The 21,738-nt window shown below is 40.0% G+C and overlaps 1 protein-coding gene across 1 annotated transcript in view; it reads right to left on the bottom strand.

The window, feature by feature from the left end:
- LOC116505353 (histone-arginine methyltransferase CARM1-like) overlaps nt 1-19,769 on the bottom strand; it is a 54,181-nt gene extending 34,412 nt beyond the window's left edge. Inside the window, exons 1-2 of the mRNA XM_032212536.1 lie at nt 19,317-19,769; nt 623-748 (exon numbers count right to left, since the gene is read on the bottom strand). Coding sequence (XP_032068427.1) covers nt 623-748; nt 19,317-19,482 — 292 coding nt within the window. The 5' untranslated portion in view covers nt 19,483-19,769. The remainder of the gene's footprint in view (nt 1-622; nt 749-19,316) is intronic.
- Nucleotides 19,770-21,738: the final 1,969 nt, after the last annotated feature.

The raw sequence follows: 21,738 nt of genomic DNA, 5'->3' as shown, positions 1-21,738 counted from the left end.
TGCACACATGTTAAACAGGAAGCAGAAAACACTACGTATGATTTACTGCTGTCTAAATGGTAGAAACCGGATGCTGGAATATAACAATCCTCTGCATGAATTCAGTTCAGACTAACAGTTGTCAAAATAAAGAGAAAAGAAACAGGAGATGGAAAACTTAAATCACAGTAAGTCTCAATATAGAATGATGCAATTCTCAAATAAATCACCACAAATATTCTGTTATAAACAATTAGAGGACTGTAAACTTTTGGTGTATGTGTATGTTTGTGTGTGTAAGTGACTTAAGTTAGGCTTTAATATCACCATTATTTGAATTGTTTTGAAAGATATAAACTCCCTACAAACATCAGCAAAGATTAAACATATACAATCAATGAATTATCAAATTAAACAAACTTGGGAGTAGGATAAGTCCAACTTGATTTTTAAAAGCTTGAAGCAGTAGGTTCTTCAGAATGTCAAATAAGGACCAAAGCACCAGATCATTCTTCACTCCCTGCCCATTTTACCTCAATCAGTCCTCAATCAAATAGTGAGTAGCAAGTTGGTCTAACAAATCTAACACCGAGAATCTTTGACTATCACTGTAGCTGTAGATATAAAATATCTAGCCACTTACCAGAATGTGATGTGAATTGTAGTAAGGCGCTGTTGTAACCAAGTGTTATCAAAATGGATTCTTTTCCTACACGGCAATATTCAGTATCTTTATTAACCAAGCATTTATATACACACACCCCATCAACTGCAGGGAGAAAAAATATTTATAACAAAAACACATGAATATTTGTGTTTATTTATTAGCAATATATAATGTACATAATATTCTTTGTTTATTCTTCTTTGCAAGTTAGTTTCTGAGTATGAAGTCTACTACAAGCACCTTGTTGGAAGAATATAAGCAGCAGTGCCTAGGGTTGTAAGGTTCTTCCTATGTATTCAAGATCCTATCATATATAGAACAGTGTAATTATACTTGAACAAAACTGAATTTGGGTCATGCATATTGGTCAAACTGATTGGTATTTTTTTTAATGTTACCAGCAAATACTCTACTTATTCCTTGCCATATAGCATCATATGAAACCCATATTGACCAGGATAAAGGAGAGGTAAGTATGTATGATCCCAATTCTGATATATGGAAAATTGAATCTTCAAACGCAAGGAGTGTAAATAATAAAAAGTATGAATCAACAAATGAAATGAAAGAAATATGATCATAAGCATGTGCTTGTGAAACTAACTGAAATAGAAAGAATGCAATAGATCTCAATTTAGATGGTCTTCTGGAGCGGACCTGCCAAATATTTGTATGGAAATAAAGGTTCCAGTTGAATATTAAATGAAAAACTCAAAATATATATTACAAAATACAAATTTCTGCAATCCAAGGAGAATTAAAGGTCTTTTTGTTTCAAATACATGATTCCAGCAAAAGTGAATTAATGCATACAAATGGAATCAAATGACTGATTTGATTGTTCAAGATGAATGATATAACTGATGGACAATAAGAGGATGATAAGTGGGTCCAAATAGGAGATTTTTTTTTTTTGCTACAGTCAAGATTGAATCTTAGGAAAAACGAACATAAGAAAAATGTTCCTAGTAAGAAAAACAGAAATGGGTGAAAGAAACAAAAATGAAAGGATAATAGTTACAGGAAGAAAAAGAATAAATCATGTACCAGTAATTATAAATCTAGAAAACAGATTAATCTCCCAATGGAATACACAGGAGATGTACATAGGAGGAAGAATGAGAAAGCCATGGGTCAGTGTTGCATGTTGCATAGCACACAAAAAGGTCCCCCCCCTCTCTCACACACACACATGGTGTCCCCAACATGTAAATGTATTTATTGAATGCACAGATATTCTGATTTAGAAGAATGTCAATGCAGTACAACTTGTGTGATGTAGGACATCATTGCACTGAGGTATATGTGCTGAATATTTATTTACAAATAAATATTTAGTATAGAGCTCCTTTATTTATAAACAAAATCACTATAATTTCTTCCCTTTGTAATTGTTATGTAATTACAACAGTTTTCATTATTTATAGCAAATTATGAAAATGGATAAACTTTAAAAATGATCACATGAGTAATTTTCTTTCAGATTTGATATTTTCCAATAACAGAATTATCATTTCTTGTTCTTTAATTCCTTTGATTAATTATTACTCAGTCAACATGCTATCACTTCTTGGGGGGGGGGGAATAGAAAGCATTTCAAAAATTCATCTAATTAAGCCTTGCAATCAAGGTGCTTCAGTGATAATTTACAGTGTAATCCTATCATGTCTATTCAGAAATAAGCCCCCACAGAATCTCCAGAAAAAAAGATTCTAAAACATTCTTTGACCACAGTTGTAACCGCATTTGCTTACAGAAGTCCATGCACAACATTGGTGGACTAGATTCTCTGGGTCCCTTGAAGGTCGTCTTGGAATATCCACCCACCTCGGCTGTCACTACATCTACTTTGCTATTCCAAAGAATAAATCTGTTTTTGCACTGCTTTACTTGGGAGGAGGAAATTGGCAGACCTCTTGCCCTGCTTTTCTCTTCAGCTAACTAAGCAGGCCAAATGATGACCATGGAGCATTTGGTAATCTCTGAGAATGGATGCTTGCTTGTAGACATTTTATTACCCAACTAGGTAACGTCAGTGCAAGTGAGTGTGGGGTTTCCTTGTGTTTATATGCTGTAGTTTGACAATTTTGTTGCGGTTGGAGTTCCCTCCTATTAGAATGACAGAATGAAGGGGAGACGGTGATGGAACGATTAAGCTCTGTATCAGTGTGCTCATTTTCTCAGAAATACAATTCTTTACTGCGTGTATCAAGATTAAAAGAATAAATGGAATCTGAAAGGCAATGGAAGAAAGGGAAGTAAATAACATTTTGACTTTTGGGAGGTTTACATAGATGCTTGTTCCTTAAGAAAGGTAATGTATGCATATACACACATAAGTAGACAAGATAAGGCCCATAGCTCAAATACAATCCAAAGTTATAATGTACATCTAGCTTCAGTCTTCCCTATATTGCTGTATTTTTCTTGAATTTCTCACCTAAGATGCTTAGGGATTTGGAATTTGACTTACTTGGCTTACAGCCAGACCAATCTCCAATTCTTTCCAAGAGAGAAAAAAAGAAACAAAGACAAAATGGAGCTGCCCCTTCCTCTTTCTAAAAGGTTACCTAAAAGAGGACCTTTATCCACTCCTGATTGGCTGAATTGTGTTTGATTTTCCCATGGTTTTATTCCCTGCTTATATTGCGAAGTGAGTTTTGATTGACATATCAGATTTAGGGTCTCTAATCCTTTCAGGTCTCAACTTTTACAATGTTTACTACACTAATAAATCTTTTTTTAAAAGCCAATTACAGTTTTCCAGTGATAAAGCTATGGCAACAGTAAGTATACATAAAACCTTAAAGCACTTATAACAGAAGGGTTTTCCCTCCCCCATGACACCTATGAAAAGAGAGCTTGAAGCTTTTAGTTATTACCAATGTAATAGAATACAAATGTTGCTTCCAAATGCATCTGTGGTCACAGGATATGCGGATGAACTTGAAATTTGAAATCATTCTTTATGGTTCAAACTTTGCTCTGATGATACCACTGAATACCTTTGAATGGCTTTAGTACTAAGGTAGCAGGGGGGATGGCTTGGGTCTCTTGCCAGAAGAATTATAGAAACTAGAATAAGAAAAAAAGGGGGGGAAGCATTGAGGAAGGGCATTTCCACCTGTGCAAGGGCCTCAGAAGAACACTTGGAAGAAGCTGTAGTCCAACTTGTTTCAGTAGCAATAAATTGAGTCATGGCAATTGCACTTATTTTCTTGTTGGTTTGCGATATTAGCAGATGTTAGCAGACAATTCTACCTGGATGATTGAGTATCTTCACTGACATATTGCCAAGCAGTTTGGGGGGGGGGGGGGCTGAAGTTGATAAAGAAATAATCCCTAAGGATTTTAGACACATTCCAACTATTCTCGCCTTATTCAGATTCCCCTAATCAATATGTTCAGACTGAAGAACCTGCTTGGATGGGCAGCGAAAAGTCTCAAACCAACAAATAAGTCCAGTTGTCGTGACTTAAACTTCCAGACAATTCAACCTGGATGACTGAGAATCTTCTCTGACGAAAGTAAGGTAACGGTAAAGGTTCCCCTCACACATGCATGCTAGTCATTCCTGACACTAGGGGGTAGTGCTCATCTCCGTTTCAAAGCCGAAGAGCCAGCACTGTCCAAAGACATCTCTGTGGTTATGTGATTGGCATGATTAAATGCCAGAGCCACACAGAATGCTGTTACCTTCCCAACAAAGGTGGTTCCTATTTTTCTACTTGCATTTTTACATGCTTTCGAACTGCTAGGTTTGCAGAAGCTGGGACAAGTAATGGGAACTCACTTGGTTACGTGGTGCTAGGGTTTGAACCACCGAAATGTCAATCTTTCTGATCGACAAGCTCAGCATCTTAGCCACTGAGCCACCCTTGACGAAAGTAGCAATAGATGGAATAGATACCCCGGAATTTGCATTGGAGTTTTTATTTCTAGGGGTTTTTGTGTAGTGTTAAGGTTTACAATCTTGCTCCCTATAAATAGGGTGTTTAACTAAGCCTTCCCTTATACTTAAGTCTATATTCATGAAGTCATCATTTTTGTCTTTAAAATCCTCTTGTGACCAAGATTACTTTGAACTCTCTCATAATCAACTCTAAAATTTGGGGACAGCATTCTTTATTCATAGCAGACCACTCCCATCTAGTGACTTGTCCAAGGTTTTGTATTTTCTTTCTGATCTAATTAATTCTGATCTAATTAATTTTCACAATGCTGAATTATGATGATCTGGGAATATCTCACGCTGACTATATTGCATTGCAATACTTGAAATGAAAAGCAGGCTGTGTACATTTCATTCACTCATGTATTAGTAATAATGATTTTTTTCTGAATGTACTGCCTTCTAAAAGAGGAGGGATAGTTGATTTTTCTACCTTTCATTCCATGTGTAATGGAATTCTCTTAAGTCTGTAAATGAAAACTGAAATTTGCCCATGTTTGATTCACTGCCTCCTTCAGAACAACAAAAACATGGGGCATTTCTCCACTGTCTTATCCAAGTGCTATTAATTTTGCCTTGAACTAATGAACTACTAAGGATTCCATTTGCTGTCCTCATCCTTGTGTAGTCTGTTATGACAGGTGGCTAATTGGCATTGTTTTGATTTCGCATGTGAAGATAAAGTGATTTGTTGATTTCTAATTTTGCTGCCTCCCCCGCCCCCCCCCCCCCGTCTCCAGCCAGCAGGTAAAATCTGCCAATTGAGATGCTGCAGGAAGAAAAGGGTAGAGCTACCTGCAAGGCATTGCCCATCATCTTTAGACTTTATCTTAGGTTCCTTCTCCAGCAGCCCAGACTACCGAGACTCAAATAATTTTTTTGTAAAAATGGAATCACAAAGTGAGCACATTATCTTCCTTTTATTTCCTCTCTTTATACAGGTGACCAGTGTGGGAGGGGAGAGGGGCTTCCCCCCATCATTCCAGTACAGGCACTGAAAAAAGTCACTTATGACCATTTTTTCACACTTACAAGCATCCCCATGGTCACATGATCAAAATGCGACCACTTGGCAACTGACTCATAGTTATTACAGTTGGAGTGTCCCTTTGTGAGCTTCTGATAAGTAAAGTCAATGGTGAAGTCAGATTCACTTAACAACCGTGTTACTAGTTTAACAACTTCAGTGATTCTTAACAAATGCGACTTTAAAAATGTGGCAAGGAAAGTCGTAAAATGGGGCAAAGTTCACTTAACAAATTCCTCACACATAAATTTTGGGCTCAATTGTGGTCATAAGTTGAGGACTATACATTGTACATCGATACCAAGAGACACTACATCCATTTCTGTCCTACTGTATTAAAACTCATTAGACAGGAGTAACCTGATCTTATTCCATGGGATTATAACCCTCTATTGGGAATTGAACTCACTATCTTGCACACTTCAAGGTGTGTTAACTTTAGGAGATAGCCAGATCCTGGTGCTTAGCAATTGCAAAAAGAATATACAGATGTTATCAGAATGGTATGTATGATCCACCTTTCCAGAGGAGAGAAATATTTTTATTTCAACCTTGTATTAAATCAGTGAGAACAGTTGAATAAAATATCTACAATACTGCTCCAGAGCAACTATACAGTTCTAAAAGATCACTGATAGAGCACAATTCTTGAGAGGACCAGAGCAGAATGACACCAATCAGTCTTTCAAGTTGGCAAGAAAGGCTGATTGGTCAAGAAAAAGGCATGCCAGGAATCCAGGAATCCTCTTGATGGTTCAGGTAAAATAACAGAATCTTGAAAGCTATTCAGAATTTCTCTCCACCCCATCTTATGCTGAACAAAATCAAAGTGAGGTTATTTTGAGTTTCCTTCTCACTTTCCCCAGGACTGAATAATCTTTTCTGGAAGTCCTACCTTAATGGCTGGTTAGTTCTTTCTCCATTCCTAAGGAAAGACTTACGTTCCTCACAACAACAGATAAAGCTGGTACAAGAGCCCAACCCACATCATCTGAAATTGTCAGAAATAACTTTGAAGTTCTAGATGCCAAAGAGTAAAGATTTTATGTATCTTTCAGCTGTTGCTGGGTGCTCTGGTTTAAGAGGGGAGACTGCTGTTTTAACAATAGTACAGCTACCCTTTAAGAGCATTTCACTCACCAGCCTGGGAAAGAGACAAAAGCAACATCATGGAGACTCTGAAGAAAAAAAAAGATATTGCCAGGGAAACATTTGTTATTTTGTTGGGTGTAAGTGGGAAAAGTGTTATGTACTAAATGTGGTTCAAAAATGGATAGAATAGAAATTGGGGTCAAGGAGAACCTCTCTACTGACTAATTCTTGCTGCGAGAAACACCACAATTATAATGTTTTTATCATCATAAAAACTTTATTTTAAAATTAAGCCCTTATCAGATAAATTGATATTATCAAAAGAAACAAAGGAACTTTGGGACAAAAATACATCCTTGTCTTATGGATGAATGAATAATCCATCTGACATGTGCTTCAAGGCAAAGACACTAGCATACTCTTTGACAGCAAACTGTCCCTTTTTCCATGTTCTGCTAGATTTTAAAGCATACTACTTCTTAAAACTGTCTTTAGACTTCTACCATCTTTAACAGATTTTTTTACTATTGCTGCAAACCGTAGATACTAAAATTGCTGCTGACTGCTAATGAATAAGCAAGCATTAATATATTTTGTAAATATATGGGAGGCTTCCTAAAGCAGATAACAATCATTATAAAAGTATGCACAGCTATACAGAAAGATATAAAGTGGATTTCCTCAAATATTTTCCAACTGCTTTTTTTCAGTATAAAGTACAAAAATATACATGCAATCAAGCCCTAAATGCAAGAATCTTGAAGAACAAGTTGTGCATAACTTTCCTTTTACAGTTTGGTGGGATTTGAAATTAAAACTCTACTTTTTTTTGGAAATCTGCCAAAATGGTCAGATTTTTTTTTACTTGAAAAATATTTATTTATAACTTCTCCAGTTCGTTCATATGTATTTTCAAAATGAACAATTTTAATAGAACGACAAAAGTCCTGTGGATTTTCATATTTTACTTTGATACTACACAATCTTAGTCAAAAGGGTGAGATATTACAGGCCACATAGAACAGATATTGCCTTAGCTGTTATTTTGATTTATATAGCCACTGATGTCAAATACATCCAAACTGTGCAGCTGAGTAATTCCAGTTTATTTCAGGCAAAGCTAAAGCAAAAGTACTAGTTTAATTCAAATGCAGATGTATACAAGGTTCTCTTATTTCACTCATTAAGGAAATTTAGAATAATTCTGTAATTATCTACATTAATCCAATATAATTAACTCAGATGTTATGTTGAGTCTCAGGATAGCAAATACACAGGTAACTGAGCTATTCGCTTTTGCAGGTAAGACTGATCTTACTCTGGAAGAATGCCTATTGAGAGCGTGTTGCATTTACCTTCACTGATTACTTTATTATCAGACTACCCAGATGGATAATAGGAGACAAATCTTTTAAATTTTATGATACAAAGCTTATTTTATTTACTTCATTTTAAAGATATATATGCTTCCTAAACCTTCCTAACACAGTATATGATAAATATTATTTTTAAAGGATTTAAAATAGTTACAAAATCACAAAAATTGGTGGCGGCGATCCCTGCCACGTAGAACTGCCCAAAAACATGATGCGCAGAGGCTGAAAATATGATGCGCGGAGGCAGCAATGTGCTCTGGCGATCCCCACAGCCTTGAACCGGTCTGAAACACAGCATTCCAAGTCTGAAAACGTGAGGCACAGAGGCCATAAACATGAGGCACAGACGCCAAAAATGCAAGGCACAGAGGCGGTGATGGTCTGTGGCAATCCCTGCAGCCTGGAACAGGTCTAAAATGCAATGCTCAGAGGCCAAAAATGGCCAAAGGGTGGGGCCAGCCTTCGGGGCTACATTCAGTATATAAAATGCACCCAACTTTTTTCCCTCTTTTAGGGGGGGGAGTGCATCTTATACTACAAAAAATATGGTACTTCTCTGAAGATAACAATAAGAAGTTCTGACATTACCACTCTATTTTACTTTTCAACTTCTTAGAAAGATTGCTATTTGTGAATTCAAACTTCCACCCCCCCCCAAGATTTCCTTTAGGAAAGACATGGATTCCTGGAATATGGTCCACATTACCAATATAAGAGGGACATTAGGCACAGATGATTGCTCATTAGAGAAGAAATATATCTGGCAAGACCTTTGGGATTGTTACTAAAATGGCTTTAAACCAGAAAGGGAGAGGGAGACAAAGAATATTATGAAAACTGATGAGCTCCTCCATTATCATGACTGCCCATGATAAGGAAGGTGCTGACAAAAAGACTACTGGAAAATTCTCAACATGCGGTGACAATGAAATTAATAATGAGTGAATACCAGAACATCCAATCAATGTCTGTATATTAATCCATAGAATACGGGTAATGAATAAAAGAACTATAAAATCCTATTATTGAAAGGCAAATATGTCCTGATATGTACCCCAGAACCATGGTGGGTCAAGTCATAATTAGAACATAGAACTTGAAGGCTCTTTCTTGTTAACAGACCAACAAAGGTCTATGGAGATTCTCAGTCATCCGGGTCAGGGTTTTCCCAAAGGTGCTTTTTCAAGAGGCAACTGGACTTTCTGGTTTTTCTTTGAAGACATTTCTTCTCTCATCCAAGAAGCTTCTTCAGCTCTGACTAAAGAACCATCATCAGTGAGATGATGATGATTCCCCACCATCCAGCCAGAGCTGAAGAAGCTTCTTGGATGAGAGAAGAAATGTCTTCAAAGAAAACCAGGAAGTCCAGTTGCCTCCTGAAAATGCATCTTTGGGAAGACCAACAAAAATGAACACAGCCCCTTATATTATTCATATAATAATTTATTTATTATATAAATAATTCATATGTCTATGGAGAAATTAATGTCTCTGAAGATGATTATTAAAATATAATGCTTTAAAAAAGTGAGAAACAATAGTAATATCTCTGTGGGTATTTATTACACTACCAAACCCAGAAGATGTAGACTTTAAAAAAATTCAAAAGATTATGTGTTCCTGGTAATAAGATACTTCATTTGCTTTAATATCTCCTAGAAAAGTCAGCTAGTAGGGGCAGATTTTTTATCTTTCTGAAAACATTTCATTTTTTAAACAATGAAAGAAACCTGCAGAAGAGGGAGACAGTGAGAGAGGTTATTTATCCTGGAGAATTACTGATGAACATTGATTGATTGATTGATTGATTGATTGATTGATGTAGATGTCAGGCAGACTGCGATGTCACTTGAGGGAAAGTGATCTTCTCCTCCTCCCCAGGTGACTTTTGTGAAGTTAAAACTGGAGAGGTTAATCTATTGCTTGACTACTCTGAGTACAAGATAGGGAAATAAGATGTAATAAAAAAAAGAAGAAAAACAAATGCACCCATTTAATACTATCATTTCTAGCTTTCTTAAATCAATAGGAGTTGGATTTCATTTAACAAAGAGACTAATTATTCATTCATTCTATCTGCTAAACATCCCAAAGTGAAGCATTTTCACAGACTATAAACTTTGATGTAGAAGTCTGCTGCTAGCAGTGAGAACAAGGTAGTAATGACTCCATGAGACATTAAAGATATTCAGGGCTTCAGGAGAACGCTCTATTAAATCAGCCTACTGTAAAGTATGGGCTGAAGTTTTATTCATCTATTTCTCCATGCTCATTGTGGTTGACTGCTAAAAGACCTCCGTCTGTAACTGCACGGCTCTCCGTGACAATCTGAGAAACATAATATTCTACAGACCCTGTAACAGATTTCTTTCTGCATGTGTGTGTTTTGGAGTTGTTTCCTGGGGAACAGTACAGTTCTTCAGTTAGAATATCAGAAATAGCAGACAATCCCCCCCCCCCCCCCCGAAGACAGCTTGTCTTTTCCAGCAAGTCATCATCCCAGCTCCAAGGATGTTCAAAGGATGTTTACATTCTGTAAAAGGGTATATTCCACACAGGGTAAATTGACTTGATTTACACCAAGATGAAAAGAATGGACCACGAAACAAATATCCTTCCATCTTTTACAACAAACAGAGACTCAACAGGAGACATGAGGAGGTTCTTATTGGACTTTTGGAGCAGAATGATTTCTCAGCGTGAGAAACGTTGAAAAACCAGTGGTGTGGATTGGAAGACTCCGATTTAGCCAATGTTATGTCAGGCAATCAAGCCTCTGGATTACTGGCTTTTGAGCCAATACCATGATCGGCTACAAACCCAGTTTGTGGTCCCTTCATCTCTGCTGGCAAAATCCATTTATAACAGCAGCAACAGCACAAAAACAGCAACAACACAAAAGCCATTATCTTGCTAGCAAACATTCCTTGTGACTATAGCCGTTTGATCTGAGCAGCAAATCTCATAATCTGAATGCTGAAATAGAAAAGTTGGGGGGGGGAGTTTCAGATGCAGCATAGAAAAAATGTCAGAGGGAAAGAAAAGTAAAAATTACCCACTAACTAGTCCAGGGGTCCCCAAACCTGACAAGCTATGCTGGCTGGAGAATTCTGGGAATTGAAATCCACAAGACTTAAAGTTGCCAAGTTTGAAGACCTCTGAACTAAACAAATAAAAATAGGTGCAACATATTTGCCCAAAAAGGGACTCCTTCAATAAGGACCCCAAACGTATTTTGCAATACAGATGTACAAAGAGTCCAAATTATACTTGAATCGCATTCTTCTGGCTTTTATGGGTCACAGAACTTTCTCAATCAGCATCTCCTTTTTCTAACAAACATTTAAAAGTAAGTCTTCATTTGTTTTTGTTTTTTTAAACCTCACAACCTCTATGGATTCAGGAGAGAAGGCAGGGCTCTATTTTACTTTTGTGAAACACATCACCGTCCTGAAGGGTTCCCCGTGTTCTCTATTCACTGACACACAATAGCAGCAATCTTTTTCCCAAAAGCTATAGAAAATTTGGCATTAGTTTTCTAAGATACACAGAGATTATATCATTCTTGTCAGCATCTGTGAACTGCATACTTAGTGCACAGCAAACAGAAGATGGCCTATATCCCAGCTGCATTCGGTTTCATTATTTTCTAGCGACATGGTTCAGTGGCTAATATACTGGATCTGTGCCCGGGACATTTTTTTCAGTACTCAACTCAGGCAAATACTCAAGGATGGCTTTAGGCAAATCAGTAAGTAAAAGTAATAATACTACAGGAACCTTGGGGGAAGAGAGGGCAACATGTTTTACATTTTCATACCTTCATACTAAGCTTTCACGGGATTTTGAGGTCAGCTTATTTCTGGGCAGTGTATTTTTGTGGTATTTTTGTGAGTTTTGTTGGGGGTTAGCTTATTTGTGGATGGGCTTATCTTCAAGTAAAAGGGATGTGGTGGCTCAGTGGCTAAGACATTGAGCTTGTCGATCAGAAGGGTCGGCAGTTTGGTGGTTCGAATCCCTAGCACCATGTAATGGAGTGAGCTCCCGTTACTTCTCCCAGCTTCTGTCACCCTAGCAGCTCAAAAACATGTAAAAATGCAAGTAGAAAAATAGGAACCACCTTTGGTGGGAAGGTAATAGCCTTCCCTGTGCCTTTGACATTTAGTCATGCTGGCCACATGACCATGGAGACCACGGAGTCCATGTTGGCTCTTCAACTTTGAAACAGAGATGAGCACTGCCTCCTAGAATTAGGAATGACCAGCACATATGTGCGAGGGGAACCTTTACCTTTACCTTATCCTCAAGTACATGAATATGTTTGTCTATGTGTGTGATGCCTATCTCTCCAGCACTGGTTAAGAGCTGCAGTAAAATATTGGGACATCATGTATGTAAGTATGGAGATTTTCTATAATATTGTCTGGCCAGGATATCTTTCAGCCATTTTCAGAAGTATTTTTCTATTCGTAAAACCAAAATTTTACTGGAGGTCCCTTTGGGTATATGACATATGAGAACTGGATATAGATCATGTTTCTTGTGTATTCTTTTGAAATTTTGTTTAATGGCATCCAGAGTCTGTATTTTGACCAGTACTTGCTATGTGCTCTTCAGGATTAATCCAAAATTGAGATTGTTACTGACTGAAAAAAGTCGGCTGGACTGACAGTTGGAAAAAGTCATTAGTCATTAGTTCCAGAAGTAAGAGCTAAAGGAGAAACAATTCCTGTAGGCCACATAAACTTGTCTGAAAAAATATATGCAGGTGACTTAAGATTTATAAAATAAACTCAACTAGTTCATCACTACATCAATAAACAGCAGATGTTGCATCGGTGTTTTTATTTATTGCTATTCAAAGTATTATTCCAATATTTAATTTTATAACCCCATTGAAAATATTTATTTATAAATTTATTTATAAATTGTGGAATTTATACCCTGTTTATTCAACATGTAATTAGTACAAGCTGCTATCATTTGTAAACAGCTTTCCAAAGACCACATATCCACTTGGAATTAATGTTGGTAGTCTTTGATTTACAACCACAATTAAACCCAAAATTTATGTTGCTAAGAAGAGAGTTGTTAAGTGAGTTTTGTCCCATTTTACAACCTTTCTTGTCACAGGTGTTAAATGAATCACCACAGTTGTTAAGTTAGTAACACATTTGTAAAGTCAATCTGGCTTCCCCATTTTGCTTATCACATGAACCTTGGACACTGCAACCATCATAAATATGACTCAGTTGCCAAGCATCTGAATTTTGATCATGTGACCACAGGGATGCTGCAATGGTCATAAGTGTGAAAAGCAGACGTAAGTCAAATTTTTCAGTCCCATTGTAACTTTGAAAAGTCACTAAATGATTGGTTGTAAATTGAAAACTACCTGTAAAGGCATAGAATATACATCATTCTATACTGCTATTTCAGTAGGCAGTAGAACATTAATCTGTTCACTGCATTTTTAAATATGACATGAGTAAAACTTTGCATCATTTTTATATTTTCAATATGTCAAGAAGGATCTTCTTTGGGGATGAGATTCAGAGAGAGCAGATGTTTGTTTATGCTGATAAATCCCCATAATTAATAATAATAAAAATACATAAAGACAAATTAAAATGGATAACATTCCCCCATTTCCTTAAAAAAAAGTTTCAACTTCTATAAATATTTTTTTAGATCCAATGTGGTATTTATAGATTTTTTTTTAAAGAAAAGCTTTTGAAATGTTTGCATAACAGCAGCCCATTCTATCTAACATGATTCTTATAGGGCAAGAAAATTGGAGAGGAAGACTGTACTGGCCACAAATTCACTTCTCCCTTAAAGTAAACCATTCGGGCTTTCCTGTACCATTCAGATGTAACTGTCTTCCTCATTACCCAGGTTCATATTTTGCTGCTAACTTATTTTACTGAAGAGCAAAGGCAACAATAACATTAGAAAATTAATATAATTGTATCACTTGAGGATTTGAAATAAAATATACTGTACAGCAATACGGACATCTGGCTGACTGGAGGCATCTCTAATTTACTTCTGGATCAACTAAGTCAGTGTTTCTCAACCTTGGGAACTTGAAGATGTCCGGACTTCAACTCCCAGAATTCCCCAGCCAGCATTCGCTGGCTGGGGAATTCTGGGAGTTGAAGTCCGGACATCTTCAAGTTCCCAAGGTTGAGAAACACTGAACTAAGTAGACAAAGGTAACAAGAAAGAAGATACAGTATTCTGATTTCAATTCAAACAGGTGTTTTTGGAGTCCATACAGCACTTGTCTTTCCCCACAATTGTGAGGCAGCTATAGATGACAACAGTGGTATCTCAGGAAAGGGCCCTGCTGCTTTAAAGAACAGCAAATAGGTATTACCTTTGGACTTACATGCTCCAAGGCACCTCTTTGGATTTCAATCTGAAGCAGGGAACCCATAAACTGAACCTATAATTCAGTCCTTATAGATTTGTGTATTGTGTAAGTCCTCGATTTACAACAGTTTCTTTGGTGACTGTTCATAATTACATCATCATTGAAAAAAAGTGACTTATGACCATTTTTCACACTTATGACCGTTGCAGGATTTCTGCAATTCAATGGGGAAGCCAGGTTCACTTAACAGCCATGTCACTAACTTAACAATTGCAGTGATTCATCTAGCAACCATGGCAAGGAAAGTGGCGAAATGGGGCATAACTCACTAAACAACAGAAATTTTGGGATCAATTGTGGTCATAGGTTGTGGACTACCTCTGCCTGAAGCCTTTTAAGAGCACTCCTAGCGTTTGCAGGAGGTGTATCCTCTCTGGTTTCAGGGTCAGCCTAAGAAATTATGGACACCATAATTTGGTTACATGTTAGTTCACTTTATTGATTTGGTGTTCATAATGCTTGAGCTAACCCTAGAGGTAAATGGGATATATATATCTCTTGCAAACACCATGGAGAAAGCAAATCTAGGCTTCTCATCTGCTAATGTGAGAGCCCGATCTCATTTCTACTAATCTTCAGCCAATTGCAGACCACAGTGGGGAAAAACCACATACATTACAGGAAAAAAATGAAGATTTTTAAAGAAATTGCAGGAACAGCTTGCCTAGGAAATTGATTCAGCTATTGTCCCCTCAGGTAGCACATACTAAATAAAAAATATAGCAACATGTGGGCAACATGTTTGTATTATTCGTATATTCTTCATATTACTTTCTGCTTCAGAGACAAATGGATATCCTCAACAGAGCCTGGAGAAGCATGGCCACCTCCAGATAGGCAGTTTTAACTTTCCTCCAGGTGGCACAAAGTCTGCAGCATAATTTGTTCTATTCTCTGTTATGCCTTAATCACAAGGCCAATGAGGGTGATCCTGTCCTCAATGTGGGGAACGTTAAGGAAAGCAGTAGGTGGTTTCTTACTAGCAGGAAAAATATTATATGTGCTTGTTGTAATGCCTTGGGATGAACTGGACTGGGTAGGAGGTAAGTTCCAACAGAAAACTAAGCCCAGAACTGTATTCTTAAGTATATTCATCTGGCTGAATCTGATTCACAAGAGTAGATGGAGACATTTCACCTCTCGTGGTTTCCTGGAAAATCATCACTGACTTAGAGATCAAAACACTGCAGACCTTACCCAACCCACATATTATCTATGGATTCTCTTACAGACAACTTATGACTCCAATTGGTTAATGCACCTTAAAGTATGCAGGACAGTGAGGTTGATTCCCAATAGAGGGTTGAAACCAGTGATGAGTTCCGGATCCCGTTGCAACTGGTACAGTTGCAATGGGGCCCGGTGTCCTCCACATGAATGTGCACAGCGCGCACGTACACATGTGCAGTGCGTGCATGCGTCTTACCATCCAGCAACACCTCCGCAAGGCTCCACGATGCTCCAGCTGCTCGGCGGAGTATCATGCAGATGCTATAAGTGCCATGTACGTACTCAGAAGCGCCAAAGTGTTTAAAGATAAGGAGCGTGGGTGGGCCCTCCAGAGCACCACACCAGAACACTACCTGGTGCTCCGGGCAGGCTCCGATATGCCCATACCGGGGCATACCTCCTGCAACCCACCACTGGTTGAAACCCCATGAAATAACAGGTCACGTCCAATGAGTTTTAATACAGTACAATAAAAATGGATATAGTGACTCCTTGGTATCAATGTACAATGTATAGTCCTCAACATATGACCACAATAGAGTTCAAAATTTATGTTGTTAAGTGAGACATTTGTTAAATGTTACGTTAAGCCCCATTTTATGACCTTTCTTGCTACACTTATTGTGAGTCACTGCAGTTGATAAGTTAGTAACCTGGTTATCAAGTGCATCTGGATTCCCCATTGACTTTGCTTGTCAGAAGATCACAAAAGGTGATGACATGACACTGCAATTGTCATAAATATGAGCCAATTGCCAAGCATTTGAATTTTGATCACATGATCATAGGGATGCTGCAAAGGTCATAACTGTGAAAAATGCTCATAAGTCACATGCTTCAGTGCCATGGTAACTGAACTAAACAAGCTGTTGTAAGTTGAGGACTACTTGTATTTATCCTCTCCCATTTTTGTTTCTTGCTGATCTTTATGTCACTTTTCCCCACGCACATGCTTCACTTTCGCCATGGTTCTTCCTTCTCACTTCTTCTTTCACAGCTTTTCCATTTGCTCTCTCATGCTTTCTCCCTCTCTCTTGCTTATCTCTATCTCTCTCTGCCCTAAAACAGGTGACTGGGAACTATTAGCCAATGATGGATAGAGGATGACCCTGCTTATTCAGTACCACTGCAGGCTACATATCAGCCAGAACATTTTTTAAGTATATGTCTAGCTGACTCATGTTAGACTGCTAAATCTGTATAGATAAGAGTCTGGTTGGATTAATAGACCACTGAAGTCCTTTCCAGACCTATGATTCCATCAATATCTGGCACTGATCATTCCTGTTTCCCAATCGAAAATGGCCATGGAAGGAAGTTCCTAGGAACTGGAGGTAAAGGATCTGCTTGCAGCAGCTAAGAGCAGCAAATTGGATCAATTCTAGCTGTGGTCAATGCTTCTATGGTAGCTGCTGAAGCACCACAAATTGTGTGTAATTGTGCAGTCTGTGTCAGCAGAAGATGGGAAACACTTTAACCCTGGATCAGATAACTACAAAGTTAGGTAGCCTCAGCTGTGGGTTTTGGATGAGAAGAAGGAACGTCATGAGGACATGTCCTTAAAGAATAATTGGCATGGTTTGGGAACATGTGGATGACCTCTCTGGCTGGTTGTTCCATTTGCTTACTATTGGAATAGGCATATCCAGGGGTGGGTTCCAGCAGAGACTACTGCTGGTTCACTCAGGGACGCACTGCAGGCACATGCATGCTTGATGTGTGTGCATGCGCAGTACTACTAAAATTGCACTGCGCATGTGCAGAAGCAAAAAACAAGATGGTGACACCTACGGCACTGCTGGAAGAGCCAGTTTGGGGCGTGGCAGGTTGCTGGTTCCAGCGACCCAGACCGCCAAGCTACTATTGGTCCAGCCGAACTGATCCGAACCAATAGGAACCCACCCCTAGATATAACCAAATAGTTATGAGACATGACAATTAGATGCAAGTCTGACCTAAACAACTGCCATGCCTTTCATAAACAATTTTTACATTTCAAAGCTTGATTAGGAGTTGGTGTCTAATCTGAACACAACTCAATGAAAGTTCAAACTCATCAGAGTTTAAGTCAGCAGCTCAATTTGCTTCCTAGAACTTTACATGTAAAGGTTCAACTCTCGAAAATCTGCAATACAAAGAAAAAATAAAACCTGCTATGGTTTATTTTTTTCAGTTCATTTAAAAAGGATACACATCTAAGAGCTGAGAAGTTGCAACAATTCTATGGCAGCAACCATGGGATTAAGAAGAGCTACAAAGTACTCCTCCATATTGTATCTGTTTATTTATAAATCAAACTAGCATGCTGCCTGACTCCCATTGATGCTGCCTTCCTCATAATAATCAAAGCAAGGCAATTACCACAGAACCAATTAACAGAGGGGAAAACAAGATAAGAGATGAAAAGGATCACAGATTGGACAAAGCAAGTCATCATCCCATCCTCTTTTGTTTTGTGCTATACTATTTATTTTACTTCACAAAGTGGGGGGGGGGGGGAGAATAGTTGGGAAGTCCGAGTATACACAACACAACAAAGTTCTTAGGAAACTCCCGGCAACTTTTTTACAAATCTAGAATAATAAAAATAAAAAATAAAAACTTTCAAGAATGTCTGCCACAACCAAGGTGTGTTCCGGCATCTCTCGGTCTACACATTCTCGCGTGAAACAAACAAAAATACAGATGTCTACGGATATTCTCAGCCATCCAAGTCATGGTTATCCCAAAGGTACTTTTTTTCCCCAAGAGGCAACTGGACTCTGTTTTTCTTTGAAGAGGTTTTGTTTCTCATCCCAGAAGCTCCTTCGGCTCCAGCTGGATGGTGAGGAAACTTCATCCCAGAAGCGTCTTTGGATGGTGAAGAAACTTTCCCACCATCCATCCAGGGTCGAAGAAGCTTTTTGGATGAGAAGCGAAATGTCTTCAATGAAAAACCAGGAAAAGTCCAAGTTGCCTCTTGGGGTCGGGAAGCACCTTTGGTGAAAATACAGACTCTTTACGGATGAGAGTGAGGGTTTCCACGCAGAGGGACCCTCGGACCGGTTTCCACGATCAGCCCAGAGCTCTATGGGGGCGGGGGGGGGAGGGAATCCGAAAACCCCGCACATGCGAGTTCCCCGCCATCACCTCCCGCAAATCGCTCTCGCCCGCATCCCCCCAACCGGCCAGACCCCCTTTTCCCCATCGCGCTCAAGCAAAAGCAACAGCAGGAGCCGCCGCAATCCCAAACCGGAGCCGGGCATAGCCGGGACAAAGAAGCCCCAGCTGGTGCTGCTTCTGCTTCTGCTGCTTAGCAGTCTCCCGAGCTCCCCCCGCCCCTCCGAGCCATTTTAGGATCCAAGCCTAAGAAAGGAGGAGAGGCTCCTCGGGACCAGCGAGCGAGTCAAGCGGCGGCTCCCCAAAAGGCTGCCGAGAGCGGGAAACTTTCCGCGTAGCTTCTTCTCCCTTCTCTTCTCGGACCAAGGAAGCCCCCTCCGGCACGCTCCGTCCCCGTCCCTCCCGCCCTTTCCCCGGCCGGCCACACCTGCCGGCGCCGCTTGGCTCTACTTAACCGTCTGTCACGGCCACCTCGGCGCCTCCGTCGTCCCGCGTGCAGAGCTGCAGGCGGAGGGCTCCCTGGGCAGGCTGAGCGACCTGCAGCCCTTCCCGGAGCTGCTCCTCGTTGAGGCGAAGCAGCCGGACGCTGCACTGCAGAAGCTGGCCGGGCGGAGCAGCCATGGGTGCTGCCTCGGGGAGCGGGTGGTGGGAGAAGCTGGCGGCCGCAAGCGGCGGGCGACGGAGGCGGCTTCTGGTCGGGGCGCCTGGAGCCGCTTGGCTCGAGCGAGTCGGCCGAGGCTATAGGGCCGGCAAGGGAGGCGGGGAGCGGCGGGCTTTCCTGCCGAACGAGCTCCCCATCGGAGACGCCGCCGCCGCCGCCTCGCCCGCTTCGGCATCTGCAGCGAGTCGGGCTCCCTCTCCCGTTTTCCTCCCGCTTCCCGCACTTCCTCTCTGGAAAAAAAAATGTCCCTTCAACGATTTGCGCGCTCACAAGACGCCGAGGGGACGTTCCCGGTGAGCTGCGGAGCGGTCGCTTGGCGTTGGCAAGAGCGACGCCTGCCGGCTGCCTTTGGAACTGAAGACGAGGGCTCTTAGGAGAGCCAGTCACACCGCTGACACAACCGTGCATAGTGCACATATCAGTCTGTCTTTATCTGTCCGTCCATCCATTATCTATATATCCATCCATCTATCCGTCTATCTGTCTGTCTGTCTATCTTCAATAGCAATAGCAATAGTTAGACTTATATACCGCTTCATAGGGCTTTCAGCCCTCTCTAAGCGGTTTACAGAGTCAGCATATTGCCCCCAACAACAATCTGGGTCCTCATTTTACCCACCTTGGAAGGATGGAAGGCTAAGTCAACCTTGAGCCTGGTGGGATTTGAACAGCCGAACTGCTGAACTGCAGTCAGCTGAAGTAGCCTGCAATGCTGCATTTAACCACTGTGCCACATTTGGCTCTTCCATCTATGTATCCTCCATCTATCTCTATCTGTCTATCCATTGACCTACTCACCCACCCATCTATTTGCCCGCCCACTCATCCGTCTTTCCGTTCATCCGTCCATCTATCCATCTGTCTGCCTGTCTGTCTGTTACTTTTCTGGCTTCCACTAAGCTGGAATAAATTACTAGTGCTGCTGGATTTTTTTCCAACCTTCCACCTGCCCTCCAGGGCCTGATTAAAAACATTCCTACTGGCATGTTTTAGAATTTGGAGTGGTATCCTTTATTAAGAAAACCAGTTGGGCAAGACACCTAAAGTCACCAGGGCTGGGAACCAAGAGACTGCATAAAGCCAATCTGAGCCAGCAGAAAGGCAGATGTGTCCTGGAAGAAAGACAGGTGTGTGCTGGTGCTGCAGGGGAGGATATGACTGAGGAGCAGAGCTACTTCTCCACACAACACCCTCCTCAGCATGGGCTTTGCCCACGTGTCTGCTTGCACACATGTGTACAATCCCATCCCACAGCCCGAGTTTGCCTGCACTATGGCCTGTTTTCAGTGGTTTGTAATGAGAGAAGCATTTGCTTAACTTGTAGCAGATTAGATACAAATTTGACCTAAGGACACCAGGGTGTTCTTTCTGTACCTATCATAATCAATGCATCAGATAGAAAAGAAATACTGTAATAAGCTACCTATTTTTGTATGCTGTTTCAGTATGTGATGTAAACTGGATTAGCCGCTTCTGGAAAAAGAAAAAGGGATCAAAAGAAAGAAGAGAGTTGGTGAATAGGAGTCTAGTTTCCTCTGGCTAAAAACAAAAGGAGAACAGAGGGAAAAGTGTTGGGACTTATATAGGAATATTTACAATAACAAAATAGCAGTTAGACAAGACCTTGGAGGTCTTTTAGTCCAACTTTATGCTCAAACAGGAGATTCTATATCATTCCAGACAAATGGCTGTTCAATTTCTTCTTAAAATATTCAGTGTTGGAGCACCTACAACTTCTGGAAGCCCGCAGTTCCACTGATTAATTGTTCTGTTAGGAAATTTCTTCTTAATTCTAGGTTGGATTTCTTTTTGATAAATTTCCATCTGTTGCTTCCTATCTTGCCTTCAAGTACTTCGGAGAACAGGTCAACCTCCTCTTCTCTGTGACAACATCCCAAATATTGGAAGATTGCTGTCATGTCACCCCTGGTCCTTCTCTTTGTTAGACAGACCTTCCCAGTTTCTGCAACCATTCTTCACATGGTTTAGCCTCCAGCCCTCTAATCATCATTCAAATCAGTATTACTTCTACTTGCCTTAAGTAACATTTGGTATTTTATTCTGCGCTCTCAATCTGAGAGACATCAAAACTGGTGTGTCTATAGGAGTGGTCAGCAACATCAAAATGGCAGGCACAAAAAAGTGATTGACACTCTGATGCTTTTGGTCGACATGCAACCCATGTGGTTTAGATTTAAAAAGGCATGTCCACCGTT

This window comes from Thamnophis elegans, chromosome 3, assembly GCF_009769535.1.
Source record: "Thamnophis elegans isolate rThaEle1 chromosome 3, rThaEle1.pri, whole genome shotgun sequence".
Lineage (NCBI taxonomy): Eukaryota > Metazoa > Chordata > Lepidosauria > Squamata > Colubridae > Thamnophis > Thamnophis elegans.
The sequence above is the reverse complement of the archived record's forward strand: the minus strand, read 5'-3'. Positions and strand labels throughout refer to the sequence as shown.